General features: G+C 41.7%; 1 protein-coding gene across 5 annotated transcripts; it reads left to right on the forward strand.

Annotated features, from left to right (window-relative positions):
• Positions 1-186: 186 nt before the first annotated feature.
• On the forward strand, positions 187-16,938 carry LOC126999699 (cytosolic non-specific dipeptidase-like). 5 transcript variants are annotated; one of them, XM_050862447.1, is made up of 12 exons: positions 212-349; positions 2,476-2,614; positions 6,068-6,242; positions 6,657-6,776; positions 8,129-8,284; positions 8,595-8,846; positions 8,989-9,112; positions 9,674-9,798; positions 10,205-10,426; positions 11,551-11,703; positions 13,279-13,380; positions 14,670-16,938. In XM_050862447.1, exons 3-12 carry the CDS (start codon positions 6,174-6,176, stop codon positions 14,712-14,714), a joined length of 1,368 nt encoding a protein of 455 aa, XP_050718404.1. In that variant the 5' UTR covers positions 212-349; positions 2,476-2,614; positions 6,068-6,173; the 3' UTR covers positions 14,715-16,938. The 5 variants fall into 5 exon arrangements, with proteins under 5 accessions (XP_050718401.1, XP_050718404.1, XP_050718403.1 ...); XM_050862444.1 differs by lacking the exon at positions 2,476-2,614 and having other exon boundaries at positions 187-349; XM_050862446.1 differs by lacking the exon at positions 212-349 and having other exon boundaries at positions 1,835-2,614.
• The last annotated feature ends 248 nt before the right edge of the window (positions 16,939-17,186 follow it).

The raw sequence follows: 17,186 nt of genomic DNA on the forward strand, positions 1-17,186 counted from the left end.
CTAGCCGAAAATCCGCTAAAATTACATCACTCCGGCCCATAGATTCCCAGTCGAGGACACCAACCTATGTACCAAGGGCGAGGATGCCATATTTCTATACATTTATATACACTAGGGTGCCCAAGCTCTTCTATAACATGGCTTTAATACACAATGTTCATGATCTAGCATTATGTTAAACACCGGTCATTGTCAGACACCTCCACATCCTCTACCACCACCACCGCCCCTCAACACCATTCTTATCACCAAATGTCATCACCACTTGCCTCTGTCACCTCCGTTCAACTCCACTCAACACCATGGCGACTGAGAAAGACATCCCAGAAAACCTCAAGAAGATATTTGAGTAAGTTATATAAGAAATGGCGACTATGCTCAGTACTAATTTAAGGCTTTTTTGTGTTAATTTAAGGCTTTTCAGTTTTCATTTAAGGCTTTTCAGTTATGCTTTAAGGCTTTGTGAGGTGAATATTGAATTGGTAGTATATCAGTTTAAGGCTTCATGAGGTTAACAGTGAAGGGTTATCATGCAGTCTTCAGGAGGTCCTTTAAATTTAATTATTTGGATTTATTTTATTATTACGACTGTGGAAGATAACTCATAACCAGACTGACCAAGTTTTCCTACTGTTCTTCTTCTATATGAGCAAGTTATATAAGCAATGGCGGCTTTTCCGTATTAATTTAAGGCTTTGTGAGATGAATATTGAATTAATGGAGGTTATTATTGAAGGGTTATCAGTCTTCAGGTCCTTTTATTTGGGTTTAATTGATTATTACCACTGTGGAAGATGAATTATAAGCAGACAGACCAAGTTTTCCTACTATTCTTCTTCTATATGAGCAAGTTATATAAGCAATGGCGGCTTTTCCGTATTAATTTAAGGCTTTGTGAGATGAATATTGAATTAATGGAGGTTATTATTGAAGGGTTATCAATCTTCAGGTCCTTTTAATTTGGTTTTAATTCATCATTACGACTGTGGAAGATGAATTATAAGCAGACAGACCAAAATTTTCCTACTATTCTTCTTCTATATGAGCAAGTTATATAAGCAATGGCGGCTTTTCCGTATTAATTTAAGGCTTTGTGAGATGAATATTGAATTAATGGAGGTTATTATTGAAGGGTTATCAATCTTCAGGTCCTTTTATTTGGGTTTAATTCATTATTACTACTGTGGAAGATGAATTTAGCAGACAGACCAAGTTTTCCTACTATTCTTCTTCTATATGAGCAAGTTATATAAGCAATGGCGGCTTTTCCGTATTAATTTAAGGCTTTGTGGGATGAATATTGAATTAATGGAGGTTATTATTGAAGGGTTATCAATCTTCAGGTCCTTTTAATTTGGGTTTAATTGATTATTACGAGTGTGGAAGATGAATTATAAGCAAAACCAAAGACCAAAATTTTCCTACTATTCTTCTTCTATATGAGCAAGTTATATAAGCAATGGCGGCTTTTCCGTATTAATTTAAGGCTTTGTGAGATGAATATTGAATTAATGGAGGTTATTATTGAAGGGTTATCAGTCTTCAGGTCCTTTTATTTGGGTTTAATTGATTATTACGACTGTGGAAGATGAATTATAAGCAGACAGACCAAAATTTTCCTACTATTCTTCTTCTATATGAGCAAGTTATATAAGGAAAGCGGCTTTTCCGTATTAATTTAAGGCTTTGTGAGATGAATATTGAATTAATGGAGGTTATTATTGAAGGGTTATCAATCTTCAGGTCCTTTTATTTGGGTTTAATTGATTATTACGACTGTGGAAGATGAATTATAACCAAACAGACCAAAATTTTCCTTCTGTTCTTTTTCAGGGTATTAGAGGAGCACGCCCTCTATAGTAGGAATTATCTCGCAGTCGGAAAAAAGCTCGCAGAGTGGTTCAACTTTATTACATTTTTCTATTTATTTCACTCACCGCCATTGCTTATTTGTCCTGTTTTGGCTCTAATACATGGCACAAGCATCAGAGAAACATTTTCAATCAAGAGAAGGCTATATATAACAAACGCATAGGGTAGATTTTCGAAAGAATTACCCTACGTTGATGTTTACTATTCTTTTGCTTGTTTGGTCTGCTGGTGTGGTGGGTTGATGTCTTGCAAGTAATATCAACCACTATATAGATGACAGGTGGACAAAACAGAGAAAAATAAGGCGAATTAGTAAGATTTTCCGGCAGGAGAGCGACTTATTTCCGCGGGGAGGTATTTCACGCAACACCGGCAGCGGCTACCTGTTGATTGTGGCTGTCTTCATGTCTTTTTGTCTTGTCTTGGTGTAGTTTAGGTGATGTCACTGATGTCCCTCGGCAGGCAGTTGATAATGAATAGTCTTGGTCCCTCGTTGGTGAAGCTGGCGGCATGGATGAACCTTATACATTGACTCACTCGCTGAATGCTTCCAATGGGCGGCCAAATTTGGGGTGTGTCTGGCCTGTAATATCCCTCCTTCAGTTTGCAGTGATGGCTTTGACACTTGCTTCTCCAGGATGTAAATTATGTAGCAAATTCTGTACCGGACCGAGGCATGCGGCTGAAGAGACAGTACACCAGCAACCCCCAAAACGGCAGTGGACTCAACTAGGGAAACTAAGTAAGTAGTGTCTCTTTTGGTCTTTGGAGGGAGTAGAGTTGGTGAGTAGATACATAGTAGTTGGGACAAAAGTAAGTAGTGTCTCTTTTGGTCTTTGGAGGGAGTAGAGTTGGTGAGTAGATACATAGTAGTTGGGACAAAAGTAAGTAGTGTCTCTTTTGGTCTTTGGAGGGAGTAGAGTTGGTGAGTAGATACGTAGTAGTTGGGACAAAAGTAAGTAGTGTCTCTCTTGGTCTTTGGAGGGAGTAGAGTTGGTGAGTAGATACGTAGTAGTTGGGACAAAAGTAAGTAGTGTCTCTCTTGGTCTTTGGAGGGAGTAGAGTTGCAGAGAAGTAGTAGTTGGGAGAATCTACAGTTTCACCCAACCAACGATTTTCTTCCGTGGTTCATGTTTTTCTTGTGACAGATGTAGTGAATTGCACGATTTTGTACCTCATTTCCGTCGCAAATGTCTACCTTTTGAGTTATGCCGCTTTTCAAGTTATGCCTAGGGTCTTCCACAGAGGGAGGAGGGGTTGAGGTTGCCTGCTGGTCTGGAAGGTGCAGAGGATCCAGCCACTCAACTGTCGAGCTGTTTTTGGTGTGTGGCTGATGTGTGGCCCAAACTTACCGTCATCACTCATCCACACTCCCAGGTCTCTGAATGTGTGCTTCCTCTCTATATCTTCATCGTCCACTTTGTACTGGAACTGCTTTAGGTGTTCTTTGTGCCGTATTTAATCACCTCAAATTTCTTGTTGTTGAACACCATATTGTTCTCCCTTGACCATTTGTAGATTACCTCTGGGTCCTTCTGTAGTTCTTCTGCGTCTTCCTCTCTTGTTATTTGTCGGGAGATTCTCGTATCATCCGCAAAATATGCTACTCTGGAGGTTTTAGCATTCTGGTTGATGTCACCAATCATGGTCAAGAATATGCGTGTTATGCACCTGTATGGGTGCCCTGCGCATTATTCGTCCAGATCCAGATGCAGATGGTCAAGAAGAGCAGTGGCCCCAGCACTGAGCCTTGTGGTACTCCACTGATTATGCCTGTGAATTTTGAGTGTGTGTCTTCCACCACCACTGCTTGAGTCTGCTCGTGTAGGAACTCGTGGAGCCACATGCTCAGTTTGCCAGTGATGCCCATCTTTCTGAGTTTGTGTAGCAGCACTCCGTGGTCTACCTTATCAAACGCTTTTGTAAAGTTAAGGTAGACCACATCAACATTTTTCCCAGTACTCACATCCTCCAGGATATTGGCATGATGGTGCAGTAGCTGGGAGAGGCAAGACCTTCCTTTCCTGAACTTGTGCTGTCCTGGGTTGAATTGGTTACTCTCATCTAAAAAGTTCACTTTTGTGTTTCTGAAAATTCTCTCAAACACTTTGATGAGGTGGGAGGTGAGGCACACTGGCCTGTAATTTGACACCAACCCTCTAGAGCCACTTTTGAAAATGGGAGTGATCAGCCCTTCTTTTAGCTTTGGTGGTATGGACCCAGTGTCAAGAGATTTTTTCCAGATGGGAGTACCTAGAGTGTTTACACTTCTTTAGGAATATTGCCGGTACGGGGTCTGGTCCAGCTGTTGAATTTTCCTTAGTCTCATTTATGGCCTTGATTACGTCCTCTTCTCCAAAGTTGATGTCACTAATAGTTGTTACTTGATCATTGTCACTATTGAAGAACTCCCTCGGGTTTGCTGTAACTTTTTGGGGCACTGGTACACTGAAAACTTTTTTGTATTGATCCTCTCATAGGTTTGCTACTGACCCCGGGTCACCGGTCCGCTCTCCATTATGGTCTTCCAGTGGCCTTATTTTTCTTTTTATGTTTGACTTTTTTCATGCAAAAGTGTAAAAGAACTTTTTTTTTTTCAGAATTGCCTGTATTGCTTTATTTTCTTCATATGCTTTCTTTCTTTCGTATGATGCTTTCAAACTAAGTTCAATGTCCTTCATTCTATTTTCCACATTTGCTCTTTTATTGCTTGACACTTGTTTTGAGGAAAGTGCTACACTAGCCTGTTTCTTTTCTGCTGAAGTATCTTTCTGTCCCGTGGATTTTGATTTCTGCAGCATTTTTCACTTTTTAATGGAGTATGCTTCACATGCAAGTCCCTACATATAATCATGAATTTGTCTAGCATTTCCTCAACTGTTGGACAATTTTGAAGCTCTGCCCAGTCTGCTTCAGCCAAATTTACACTTAGGGACTCCCAGTCAGCCTTTTTGTTGAAAAAATTTAGTTTGCTTAAGCAACTGGCATTACATGTTTTTGGTATTTTTGGTAATTCTCTGTTTTCTTTTGGCAATGTAAGTGTCACTTCTATAATACTGTGGTTATAGTACTAATGGAAGCACATGAACACTTGAGCCTGTCCCAGTAACTCAGATTTTTCATCGAGTTCAGGTTCCTTGTGAAGACCCTTTGTGTCTGTTCCAGTTGCTTTATATTGTAAATTTTGTGTGGGGACCACAGCTGGCACAGATATTCCATTTTGGACAACACCAGGGACATCCAGAGTGGGAGGAGATGTTCAGGTTCCCTTGTCTGGAAGGTGCAGAGTATCCATCTGGTCATCCTGCTGGCCGTCCTTGTGATATGCCCCCTAAATTATGATTATTAAGATATGTCTCTAGATCCTGTCAAGGTGATCCAAATTCTGCAGGAAGGTCTCTACACTTGAGGGCTTGGAGGGCAATAATGATAATAATAATAATAATAGTTCTGTTTCCCCCAGTGGCATGTATAAACATATTAGGACAATTAAACGAACCAGATAATGTTGGGGCTGAGGGTGTCACTGCTCATGAGGCCTTCTAGCGCTGGCCTGTGAATGTGGAGTCTGGTTAGGGATGCTCTGAGGCTGGTGCGGAGGGAGTGGTGTCTTGGGCAGTGAGGCAGGAAGTGGTCTGATGTGTTGGGCGCCCTGGGCAGTATGTCCGTATCAACTATTAATTATTTTCCCCTAATGCCCCTCTTTTATGCACCTTTTTGGCAAGGCGACGTACCCCAATGACTATACCCCCATTGGTTGATTGACTGATTTTTGGCCCATCCATTCTTTATACCATGAGAATCCTACGACTATACAAACATGAGGATTGAGGACAACTTTCAGTGGTAATATAACTGTTGAAATGTTGACGGCCCCGTGGAGCACTGCTATGGCGGAGGACCTGGGCCTGAAACCTCATCAGCGGTAAATGGTAAATATTTAGGGTTGGTATTCTCAGATGCTTCCTCCTCCCACGTCAGCTAAGGTATTCCAATCTTTTTTCATGTTCATGGTACAGAAGGGTCAGACTACCACCAGGGTCATAAAACTACCTCTGGAAAAGCCCAAAATTCCTACAGCATCCTTGTGAAATGTGTGTGCTTGAAGGGACAAAATGTTTTGGAAAATGACCCTTTGTGCGTTCCTCTTCCTCGTCATCCCCATCATTGTGTTAACTTCCATGTGGTGTTACAGATATGTGGATGACAACAAGGAACGGTTCATTGAGGTGCTTCGTGAGGCTGTGGCCATCCAGTCCGTGTCAGTATGGCCGAAAAAACGCCCGGAGTTACTCCATCAGATGGAGTGGGCCAAGACGAAACTGGAGGCTCTTGGTGCCACTTGTACTCTAAATAAAATTGGCGATCAGGTAACTGAAGTGTTGCTGGTGCTGTTCCCTTTAAATGCTGGGAATATGGCTCTGCAAGGGAGTTGTTGCTGGTGCTGTCCCTTTGAATGCTAGAAATACAAGATTTTCACTTTCCCAAGACAAGATGCAGATTATAGTACCATATTTACAGTGATTCTTATGGCTAATAGGTCCTTTCTGTTAAACGTATGAGGCTCCCACTACGGCTTTATCCCAAGGCCACAGAGAAGATTAACTGGGTTTTCATGGGTGATTTTCTGTTCAAGGTCCAGAAGTTGTGCGAAGCTATAACTAGGGAATGCAAACCAGGCCATGAAAATCCCAGGAGCTTCTATGAGAGGCTTTCCAGTAGGTGTCAATACGTTTAACAACAGAGGCTTTAGTATCGTCCACTGAAATGTCTTCCTCTTGCAGGTACATCCGAGAGGCGGAATAGTCCCTCTACCTCCAGTGTTGACCAGCCAGCTAGGAAATGACCCCAAGAAGAAGACCCTCCTTGTGTACGGTCACCTTGATGTCGAGCCAGCCCTGTTGGTGAGATCTTAGTCGGTATTCTCATGTGTGTCATAGGGTGGGTGAGGCAACACACCCCCAGCGTATTCCCCCCCTTGATTCTCATACACTTCTGCCATTCACAGCAGCTATTTCCGAAGCCTGAAAAAGATCAATCGCATTCTAATGAGTGTTTTAATAGATTATGGTATACAGAAGAGGGGTCAGATTACCACTAGGGAGTCATAAAACTACCCCTGGATATGCCCGCAACCCCTATGAAAGCCTTAATTGTCATATATGTGTACATGGGCACTGAAATGCTTAAAAATATGACATGTAGTGTAAGTCGTAACGTAATGCTCAGATTTAAGATTACCCTAAAGTGTCTATAGTGCAGGAAATATTATGGACATTACAGCAATGATATATCCAGGCATTAAACTAATTGCCTATATTAAGGAAAATTACTGAGTGCAAGTTAAAGGTAATATACACATCACGGTAGCCACTATATATAAAATTCCCCTGCACCACTACTGGGTCGGTGTCGTCCAAGATTGAGACCCCTCAAGAAAGGCAACAACGCTATGGGCAGCACATAGAAAAAGATGAGAGAGAGAGAGATGGGTGTAGCATTGTCTTATTATTCTGGATACAAGCATTATCCTCCCTTATCTATGAATCTGTATATTTGAGCTTGAGTAAAAATAGAATGTGACTAAAGAAGAGTTTCCTGTCTGTGTTTGAAGAGACTCACACACCCGGGTACAGTCCAGTCATCAGCTCATGTGGTGGGATGGACGATAGTTGCTTGTAAATGGCCCGGTCCACCCCAAACTTCCTTAGTGCTGGGCTGTACATGGGCGAGGTGGTGGGTTGCAGTGAGGGGCTATTGATTCCAGATGGCCCACTCCACCCCAAACTTCCTTAGTGCTGGGCTGTACATGGGCGAGGTGGTGGGTTGCAGTGAGGGGCTATTGATTCCAGATGGCCCACTCCACCCCAAACCTCCTTAGTGCTGGGCTGGGTATTGACTAGGTGTCGAGATACAATGGGGCTTTACTGATGGGGTGAGGCAGCAGTGGGTGTGTTTATAAGGTCAAGGGAGTCTCATATTCCCATGTATTAACCCGTCTGCTGTGATTGGCACGGATTTGGCTTTCACTGGTAGCCTGGTAACATATACTCCCAGGTCTTTCTCTGCCTCTGTGGTGGATAGTGGAGTGTTTCCCATGTGGTATTGGTATGCTGGATAGCCCCTCCCAAGGTGCAGGACTTAACATTTTTCTTCATTGAATTGTAGCAGCCACATTGTTCCATTCCTGTAGCTTGGTGATGTCCTCTTGTAGGAAATCTGCAGTCAAGGGCTTAATGATATTCTTTATTTCCAGGATGATGGCTGGGACACTGAGCCGTTCGTTCTGACAGAGAAGGACGGCAAGCTGTACGGCCGAGGTGCCTCTGATGACAAGGGACCAGTGATTGGCTGGCTACATGCTATTGAAGCCTACCAGAAGAACGGCCTGGATATCCCTGTCAATATCAAGGTCAGTTTTAAGGGCTGTAGGGTGTCGTAGGGTGGGCAAGGTGATGTACCCCCCTGCGTATGGCCCCATTGATTGATTGAAATAAGGGTTGTATGTGTGCTTAGAAGGAGTGCCATAAGTTCCCATAAGGTTTCAGAGATATAACAGAGAGAGTAATACCAATCTACATAGCCTTCAGTATTTAGGCGAGAAGGAGCAGCTGTTTTTTTTTTTTTTTTTTTTTTTTTTTTTTTTCATGCAAAGTAATTCCTAAGTGTGTCAATACATGGATGGAGGACACTAACCTATTCTCATTTTCCATCTCCCGCAGTTTGTGCTTGAAGGCATGGCGAAATCAGATTCCGAGGGGCTTTATGATTTCGTTAGAGATGAAGGCCTTAAAGCCAGGCCCTGGGTAGGAGCAGATGAAGAAGACTTAAAATTTTTGAAGAAGATCAAAGAGCTGAAGGACAGGTTCTTCTATAACATTGACTTCATTTGCATCTCAAACAACAATTGGGTGGGGAAGGAGAAGCCGTGCATCACCTATGGTCTGCGTGGAATGTGCTACTTCAATATTACGGTGAGCACGCTATGGATACCTCACACTTGCATCTCATATTGCCCGTCAGCCTCACCTACAGTAAAGAGCTAGAGATGAGGTAATGGATGGTAATATGGTTGATTTTTAGGTTATTTCAATGTTGTTCCTATGGTCATTTCAGATTGAGTGCGGCAAGAAGGATGTGGACTCTGGTGTGTTTGGAGGCAATGTGCATGAGGCCATGATTGACCTCATGTACCTCATGAACAGCTTGGTTGATGTCAATGGCAAAATTCTCATTCCTGGTAAGAGAGAAATTAAGGTTAGGACTTCATTTGAATGATTTGATTTTCCGAAAGGTCTTACCTGGTAGTAATTACAATTCTATATATATCTCATGAACACCTTGATTTGACAGTAAAGGCAAAATTCTCATTCCTGGTAAGAAAGAATTTTAGTTACTTCCCATTGAATGATTTGATTTTCCAAAAGGTCTTGCCTGGTAGTAATTACAATGCTTTATATATCCCATGAATAGCTTGATTTGACAGTAAAGGCAAAACTCTCATTCCTGGTAAGAAAGAATTTTAGTTACATCCAATTGAATGATTTGAGTTTCTGAAAGGTCTTGCCTGGTAGTAATTACGATGCTTTGATTCCATTCCCGCAAAAGGTAGAAATGTATCAGTAACAGTTATCACAAGTACAGTCCCCAGTAGATAGGACCAAAGCCTGCATGAGTCACAGAGCCTTCAGAATCCTGCTTTCAAGGCCTTTCAATGTCCTGTCATGTTTTTTTGCACTAGTAGTTTGCATTCTCCCCATTGCATTAATCCTCAAATGTAGATTCATGTTTATTCCACCAGGTATAATGGATGACGTTGCTGAACTGACACCAGAGGAGGAGAAACTCTATGCTGACATTGACTTTGATGTGGAGGAATATCGTAAGGACATTGGCCACAATGAACTCATCCACCATGGAGACAAGGTTAGTAGTATCTCCTACAACATTTAACCCGTCTGCTGTGATTGGCACGGATTTGGCTTTCACTGGTAGCCTGGTAACATATACTCCCAGGTCTTTCTCTGCCTGTGTGGTGGATAGTGGTGTGTTTTCCATGTGGTATTGGTATGCTGGATATCCCCTCCCAAGGTGCAGGACTTTACATTTTTCTTCATTGAATTGTAGCAGCCACTGTTTGTTCCATTCTTGTTGTTTGGTGATGTCTTCTCGTAGGAAATCCACAGTCAAGGGGTTAAATCTGTGTGGCAGAATTATGGACCTTCATAAAGAAAACCTTACTACTAGAGGCACTTTTTAGATGGGTATTCTTGCTCTTCAATCTTCGACCCAATACAAACATGTCAATTACACTTCGGTTTTCATTGTTTAGGTCAAAACCTTGATGGCGCGCTGGAGGTACCCTTCCCTCTCCATCCATGGCATTAAGGGAGCCTTTAGTGAGCCCGGAGCGAAGACTGTCATTCCATGGAGAGTAGTTGGCAAGTTCAGCATCCGCATCGTGCCCAACCAGGATCCTCTGACTGTCGCAGAACAGACTCGTAATTACCTCAAACACAAGTGGCGAAAACGGGACAATCGCAACTTCATGAAGGTAAGAATAAAGGTTAGGTTAAGTTTAGTGTATCTTCAAGCTCATGATAGCCAGCCCCTTATGGTATAAATCAACAAAGAATGACCTCACTTTGTTGTATAGAAAGTCTCATTAGTAAGGAAGCATATATGAATTTTCTGAGTCAAGACCTATAGTAACTGTATGGAGTTTTGTTAGGTTGGGTATCTTCAGACACATGATAGCCAGCACCTAATGGTATTAATCAACAAAGAATGATCTCACTTTGTTTTATTGAAAGTTTCATTCGTAAGGAAGCATATATGAATAATTTTCTGAGTCAAGACCTATAATAACTGTTTTGGGATTTGTTAGGTTAGGTACAGTAACATGCTGAAGCTGGTCAAGAGAACAGCCATAAGGAAGTTTACTAAAGTTTGTTGAAAGATAATAAGGGAAGAATGTACCCCAGAGCAGTGGCTGTTGTTTGTATGTTTGTAGCTTGCAGTTAGAACCTAGGCTGCTTTGGTAACCTTGTAAGGTCCAACCAGTTCAGTGTGCCCAGCACCCCTGAAGACCTTGCAGAATTCAAGGAGCGGCTTTGTCTCCAGGGACACACTGGGGAATATCAAGAAGAGTGGCACAGCAAGGCTTGGTGGGAAGCAGGATCAATATTGGGTAGCATTTAGGAAGTGTACTCGTTTGTTGTTATAACAATGAAAAATAAAAGCCAAAGTTTTGCTCTGAACTTCTGAAGAGTACATTGCTGATAGTGTGTAAAAGAAAGGAATAACCAATTAGCCAATGTATTAATATTATATTCCTGCCTCTTGCAATTCCAAGTCAATAATTAGTAGCTCTTGAAACCAGTCTAGCAGTGCTTTGTCAATTTCATTTTTGATTTATAGCATTAGTGGCAAAAATAAAATTACAGGCTCATTATTTAATCAGTTAGCAGTTCATTGGCATTAGACTGAGCTCTGCCTTAGTGATTGTAGTGGTCGGTGTTGGCTGTCGGACCCAGACCACCCTAGCTATGAGGCAGGGCGCCGGGCCACCGAGTTGGTGTATGGGGTAGAGCCAGACATGACTTGTGAAGGGGGATCCATTCCAATCACTGGTGCTAGAGGTAAAGGAGCATATGTGTTAATATGTGGTCATTCCAGGTCTCAGTGATGAATGCTATAATTGATCCCTGGCAAGCAGATACCACGCACCATGATTTTGAGGCAGGCCGTAGAGCCACCCAGATTGTGTATGGGGTGGAGCCAGACCTGACCAGGGAGGGTGGCTCCATCTTCATCATAAGAACGCTACAGGTAAGTCACATAATGTCACCAGACTTGTAAATACACTAACATCCTAGCTATGAGTATATGCCAGTATTGTAGATTATTTTAGGGATAGAACTTGTTTAAAGATAGATGGGTTGCAAATTGAGGGAGTGATGGTGAGGTAAAATCTAGGAGAGCCAAGACAGGTAGCAGAAGACTCAAGATGGCATTGCTTTATCTGAGGAGCTCCAAGCCTCTCTGAATAACACATTACGTAGACACCTTTACAGCATCCCAGATTTCGTGTACTGAAGTTTATCCAGCTTCACTATTAACCTATACAGACATAGATATTCTTCATAGTTTCAAGGATTATGCTGAATCATGACGAGTTTACATGTGTTATCATGATAATTTTAGCCCCATTCACGCTGTGCTGACTCTGGACCTCGACAACCCAGCAACTCGGGGTATACGAGGTCTTGGGTGTAAAATGTTGATGTGAAAAGGTCGCACATGGTCGGAAAAAGGTCTGTAAACGATCGCCGGATGCTGGTTTGGCACAGTGTGAAGGAGGCCAAAGAGTTGCTGGGTTGTCGTGGCCCAGAGTCGGCACAGTGAGAATGGGGCCTTACAGAACAGTTAGGTAGGTATTTATTTTTAGACAGCTACTAATGGAAGCTTAGTTCTTTATCATATCTATTGTTGGTGACTTTTTGCTGTGTCATGCCCTTGAGCTGTCTGCCATGCTGTAAAAAAAAAAAAAAAAAAAAAAAAACACTTGAAAAGGTCTTCTTATCTCATTTTCCAGCACTATAGGCTGTTCCCTTAAGCTGGATTTTAGAACTTAGCGTAGTTTGACCTTTTCATTAACATGCAGCTGCACACCCATGCATATTATCATTTACTAACCCTTTCCGTTTCCTCGGTTGGGCATTTTTTGCTTCTTTGCCAAGGCCCAGTCATGTCAGTGTACCATGGTGTCACTTCAGGTACGTAGTCACTTCATCCATGGTTCCGCAAGGCTTCTTTTTATACATGCTGTTTTTAGACATTCCGTTCAGACAGACTAACCTTCCACGCCAGTCTCAAAGAGTAAGGAAATAAGCCTGGCCATTGTGTCTATCATTTACTTTTTTGTGTGTTTGTTTATGTATAATTTTGTTGTCCAAAAACTTGGTCCCAGTTGGGAACTTTTGCTTTTGCCAGTAAACACTGTCATGGTAAAAACATCCTGGTCCAACATATATGATAATTACGCCAATAATTCTCTCTCTCTCTCTCTCTCTCTCTCTCTCTCTCTCTCTCTCTCTCTCTCTCTCTCTCTCTCTCTCTCTCTCTCTCTCTCTCTCTCTCTCTCTCTCTCTCTCTCTCTCTCTCTCTCTCTCTCTCTCTCTCTCTCTCTCTCTCTCTCTCTCTCTCTCTCTCTCTCTCTCTCTCTCTCTCTCTCTCTCTCTCTCTCTCTCTCTCTCTCTCTCTCTCTCTCTCTCTCTCTCTCTCTCTCAAGGCCATTTAAAACCTGAACCTTCATGAGAGATATCACCACAAATCACTACCTTAGCCTTAAAACAGTCAGAGGCATATCTCCAGTAACATGATTTTTTTTAATAACTTTTACAGAGGGCGACTGGCAAGAACATCATGCTGCTGCCCATGGGTGCCAGTGATGACAATGCCTACTCCCCGAATGAGAAGATTGACATCCGTAATTACATTGAGGGGGTGAGTACATTAGTGATGGTGTGCCGGGTTCAGTCTTAAGGGAGTGGTCAGACTATTGGTGTTTCAGGAAATGCTAATCTAACCTAACCTACCGTACCCTCAAATACCCTATCCTAACCTATCATAACATGACATAATTTACGATAGGTGTTTCAGGAACTGCTAACCTGACCGAAACCCACCCTACCATAACCTAAAATAACCTAACTTAACCTAGTATAACATAACATAATTTACCCTACACTGGTTCTGGTCAGTGTTTTTGATAGTGTCTGTAATAAGCGAAAGCTGAAAGTAAATGTCAACAAAAGTAAAGTGATGGTTTGTGAGCGAAGTAGAAGTGAGGTTGTAGATTTTGTATGCCCATATAGAGTGGGAATTGAATGTGAAAAAGACTGCAAAATAATTTTGAATGGTGAAGAAATGGAGGAGGTCAATGAGTTTAAGTACCTTGGATCAGTTATACGTAAGCATGGTGGTATGGAGGGAGAGGTAAGAGAAAGGGCATTGCAAGGAAGAAGGGTGGTAGGGTCTTTGGGACGAATCATGAATGGCAGAAGTGTGAGCATGGAAGTAAAGAGGGATTTGAGAAATACAATAATAGTACCAACCCTCACATATGCAAGTGAAACGTGGGCCTGGAATGAAAGTCAGAGGTCTAGAGTGCAGGCAGTGGAAGTTAGTTATTTGAGGAGTGCTTGTGGTGTGAGGAGAATGGATGGAATGAGTAATGAAAGTGTGTACGAGCATTTTGGAATGTGTCACAGGGGTGAAGGGAAGAAGTGAAGCGACAGATCTTAAAGTGGTTTGGCCACATGGAGCGAATGGAGGAGAGTAAGATGACCAGAAGGGTGTATGTGAGTGAGATAGAGGGAGGGAATGCTAGAGGACGACCTCCAGTGAAATGGAGGGGTAGGGTGCAAGAGTACGTTGGGGAGAGGGGGGAAAGATCTTTGAGAAACTTTGAGCAGGCAAGGAGGGAGTGTCTGGATAGAGAAAGTTGGAAGCTCTTCTGCCGTGGCCATCCCCTGGTGGGAGCTCCTAGGAGCAGGTGTCGCTGAAATGATGATGATGATGATGGTTCTCCTCCTCCTCAGTCCTAGTTCCCAGTGGGTGCCTTTATAATATATTGCCTTTACTGTGCTGTCAGGGCCTTAAAAGTGTTGTGTTAGTACTTAACCAGCTTAGTGTTAGGCTAAACATATTTCTTAGTGTGCCGAGTTTTGCATATCTGGGCCAAGGTGTTCAGTGGAATAGCATTAAATTGAGCATTCCTCTCTCCCTTTCAGACTAAACTCATGGCAGCTTACATTCATGAAATTGCCAAAGCTTGAAACACTTGTCTGAGCCATGCCACTCCACTGGATCCTGATGCAAGCAAGTCTTAAGTAAAGTTCCTGACAATATTCCTTCTGTGGGTCGGTATACAGAGCCACAGGAGAGCATTTTTCCATATTCACGGTGGTTGTTGGCGGTTGTGGTCTTTTGCCTTAAATGTAGCTACAGTATATTGCTTTGAAACTGATGAACATAATTTGGTTTGATGTAAAGTTTCTAAGCATTTTTTTTTTTTTTTTTTTTTTTTTTTTTTTCCATGCCTGCTCAAGTGCTGAGAGAAAGCTTAAGAAACACATGAATTTTCAGCATTTTCTAGCAAAGTTAAGGAAAAATCATTTGACTTGTAATGCTTCCTGGTAAGTTAAGAGGAAAAGCTGCAGAAGTACACTCTCCACAAAAAGTTCTCGAACGTTATAAGCACCATTCATTCTGAGACACGCGGACGAAGAATTTTGAAACACCTTTCCCTCTGTTAAACGGGTGGTAGCCCTGCGTAAACATGCTCTGTGTGAAAGAGTGAGATGCCAGTGGCTCAGTATTACCTGCGCACTGATAAGTCTTGTCGCTTGATCTCGATAATGTATTGCTAATATGCTGTGGTGTAAGGTGAATATATCGGTTATGTAACCATATTTTAATAATTGGTTATATGTTGCGGTGATAATTCCTCGCCACCAGTGCGTTTTATCGTCTGTAGGATGACGGCATTCTGGTATTAACTAATTTAGCACCAGGTCACTGACATTGGGTCGTCATTGCGTTACAGAAATTATAGACAACTTTTTTGAGGTTGTCGTGAGGATAAAAAAAAATTGTAACCCATTCCACTTCTGGATGTTATCAGTCAGTTTAAATGCTGTGGCTGACATCATTCCTATTCAAATGAGGGAATGATAATCCAGGTGGTTGAGTATAATTGCCAGTAAAAGTATGTAAAATTAAAATATTTGCCAAAATCAATACTTAAACCACATACTGCGACGGCTTGGTTAAGTGTAAGATATATAAGGATGCAGGGCCGGATTTACTTGCTTGTGGGCCCTAGGCCAAATCTCATCAGGGGGCCCCCCCCTCGCCAATATATATATATATATATATATATATATATATATATATATATATATATATATATATATATATATATATATCTATATATATATATATATATATATATATATATATATATATATATATATATATATATATATATATATATATATATATATATATATATATATATTTATTTATTTATATTGTGTGTGTGTTGTTTGTGTGCGTGTGTGTGTGAGAGAGATTTTGACTGTCCTTTTTTCAAGAAAACTTAAGGACAAACAGGCTCAAAAAAGGACAGACTGTCCTTAAAAGGACAAACATGGCAACCCTGCCACACACAGTACGAGTCTGGTGACTGCGGCAGTTTCAAAAGAGCAACCTGCATTGTGAGTCAGTAAATTTAATTTTTGTGGAATGAATATGACACACAAAAGTTGATGAATGTGGATTTTTGGTCAAGGTGCTGAAGGTTAACGAACATTATTCTCTCTCTCTCTCTCTCTCTCTCTCTCTCTCTCTCTCTCTCTCTCTCTCTCTCTCTCTCGACCATTGGGCCACCACAACTTAAGTCCCCAGGACCCCAGTGGGCCCTCAGTTACCAGTGGGCCCTAGGCCAATGGCCTATGTTGCCTATTGGCAAATCCGGCCCTGTAAGGATGAGAGGTGTTGATTTAATAATGAGTGTATGCACCACCTGCGCTGATTATACTGTTAAGTCTGCTTTGAAGCTTCGAGGTGTGTCACTAGTGGAGCCTGTTTCCACATATCTGTTGGGCCATAGTGATACGGTAGAGATGGACACACCAATCCGCCGTGCTGTTTGGAGATAACTGAGGCCTTCATTGTGAAGGATAATAATGACTGCGCCTGTCTTGTGGGGTCTCCACTGAAACTAACCTGCGCATGACTTACTGCGGCCATCAAATCAACACAGGATCAAAACGTATCCTAAACAGTATGTAATGGATTCAGATGCGTCATCACAGTCAGGGATACCAACCATTCCAAGGTGACTAGTCACTATCGATTCATTTTCACATCCATCATGCCCAGGTGTTCAAAAACTTTTTGTTGAGAGTGGATATGAATTTTCAGCATTTTCTACCTAAGTTAAGGAAAATCCTTTGACTTGTAATGTGTCCTGATAAAATAAAAAACTAAAAAATGTTACTTTCATCATTTCTTGAGCTTGTCAGAATAGGTAGAGAGTGTTCATTGTTGCCATTGGAAGTAGTAACGAATCTAGTAGAAATAATAATAAAAAATATGGGGGGACAAAGTAGCATACAAAATAGGTTGACGTCCATCAAAAACTATTGTATTGCCAGAAGCCCGATGTGATCTTGCATGTTAATAAGTTAAGGTTACGGACTCTTTACATAGGCTAGAACAGGAAAATAAAACGACCTAATATT

This window comes from Eriocheir sinensis, chromosome 17 (genome assembly GCF_024679095.1).
Source record: "Eriocheir sinensis breed Jianghai 21 chromosome 17, ASM2467909v1, whole genome shotgun sequence".
Taxonomy (NCBI): Eukaryota; Metazoa; Arthropoda; class Malacostraca; order Decapoda; family Varunidae; genus Eriocheir; species Eriocheir sinensis.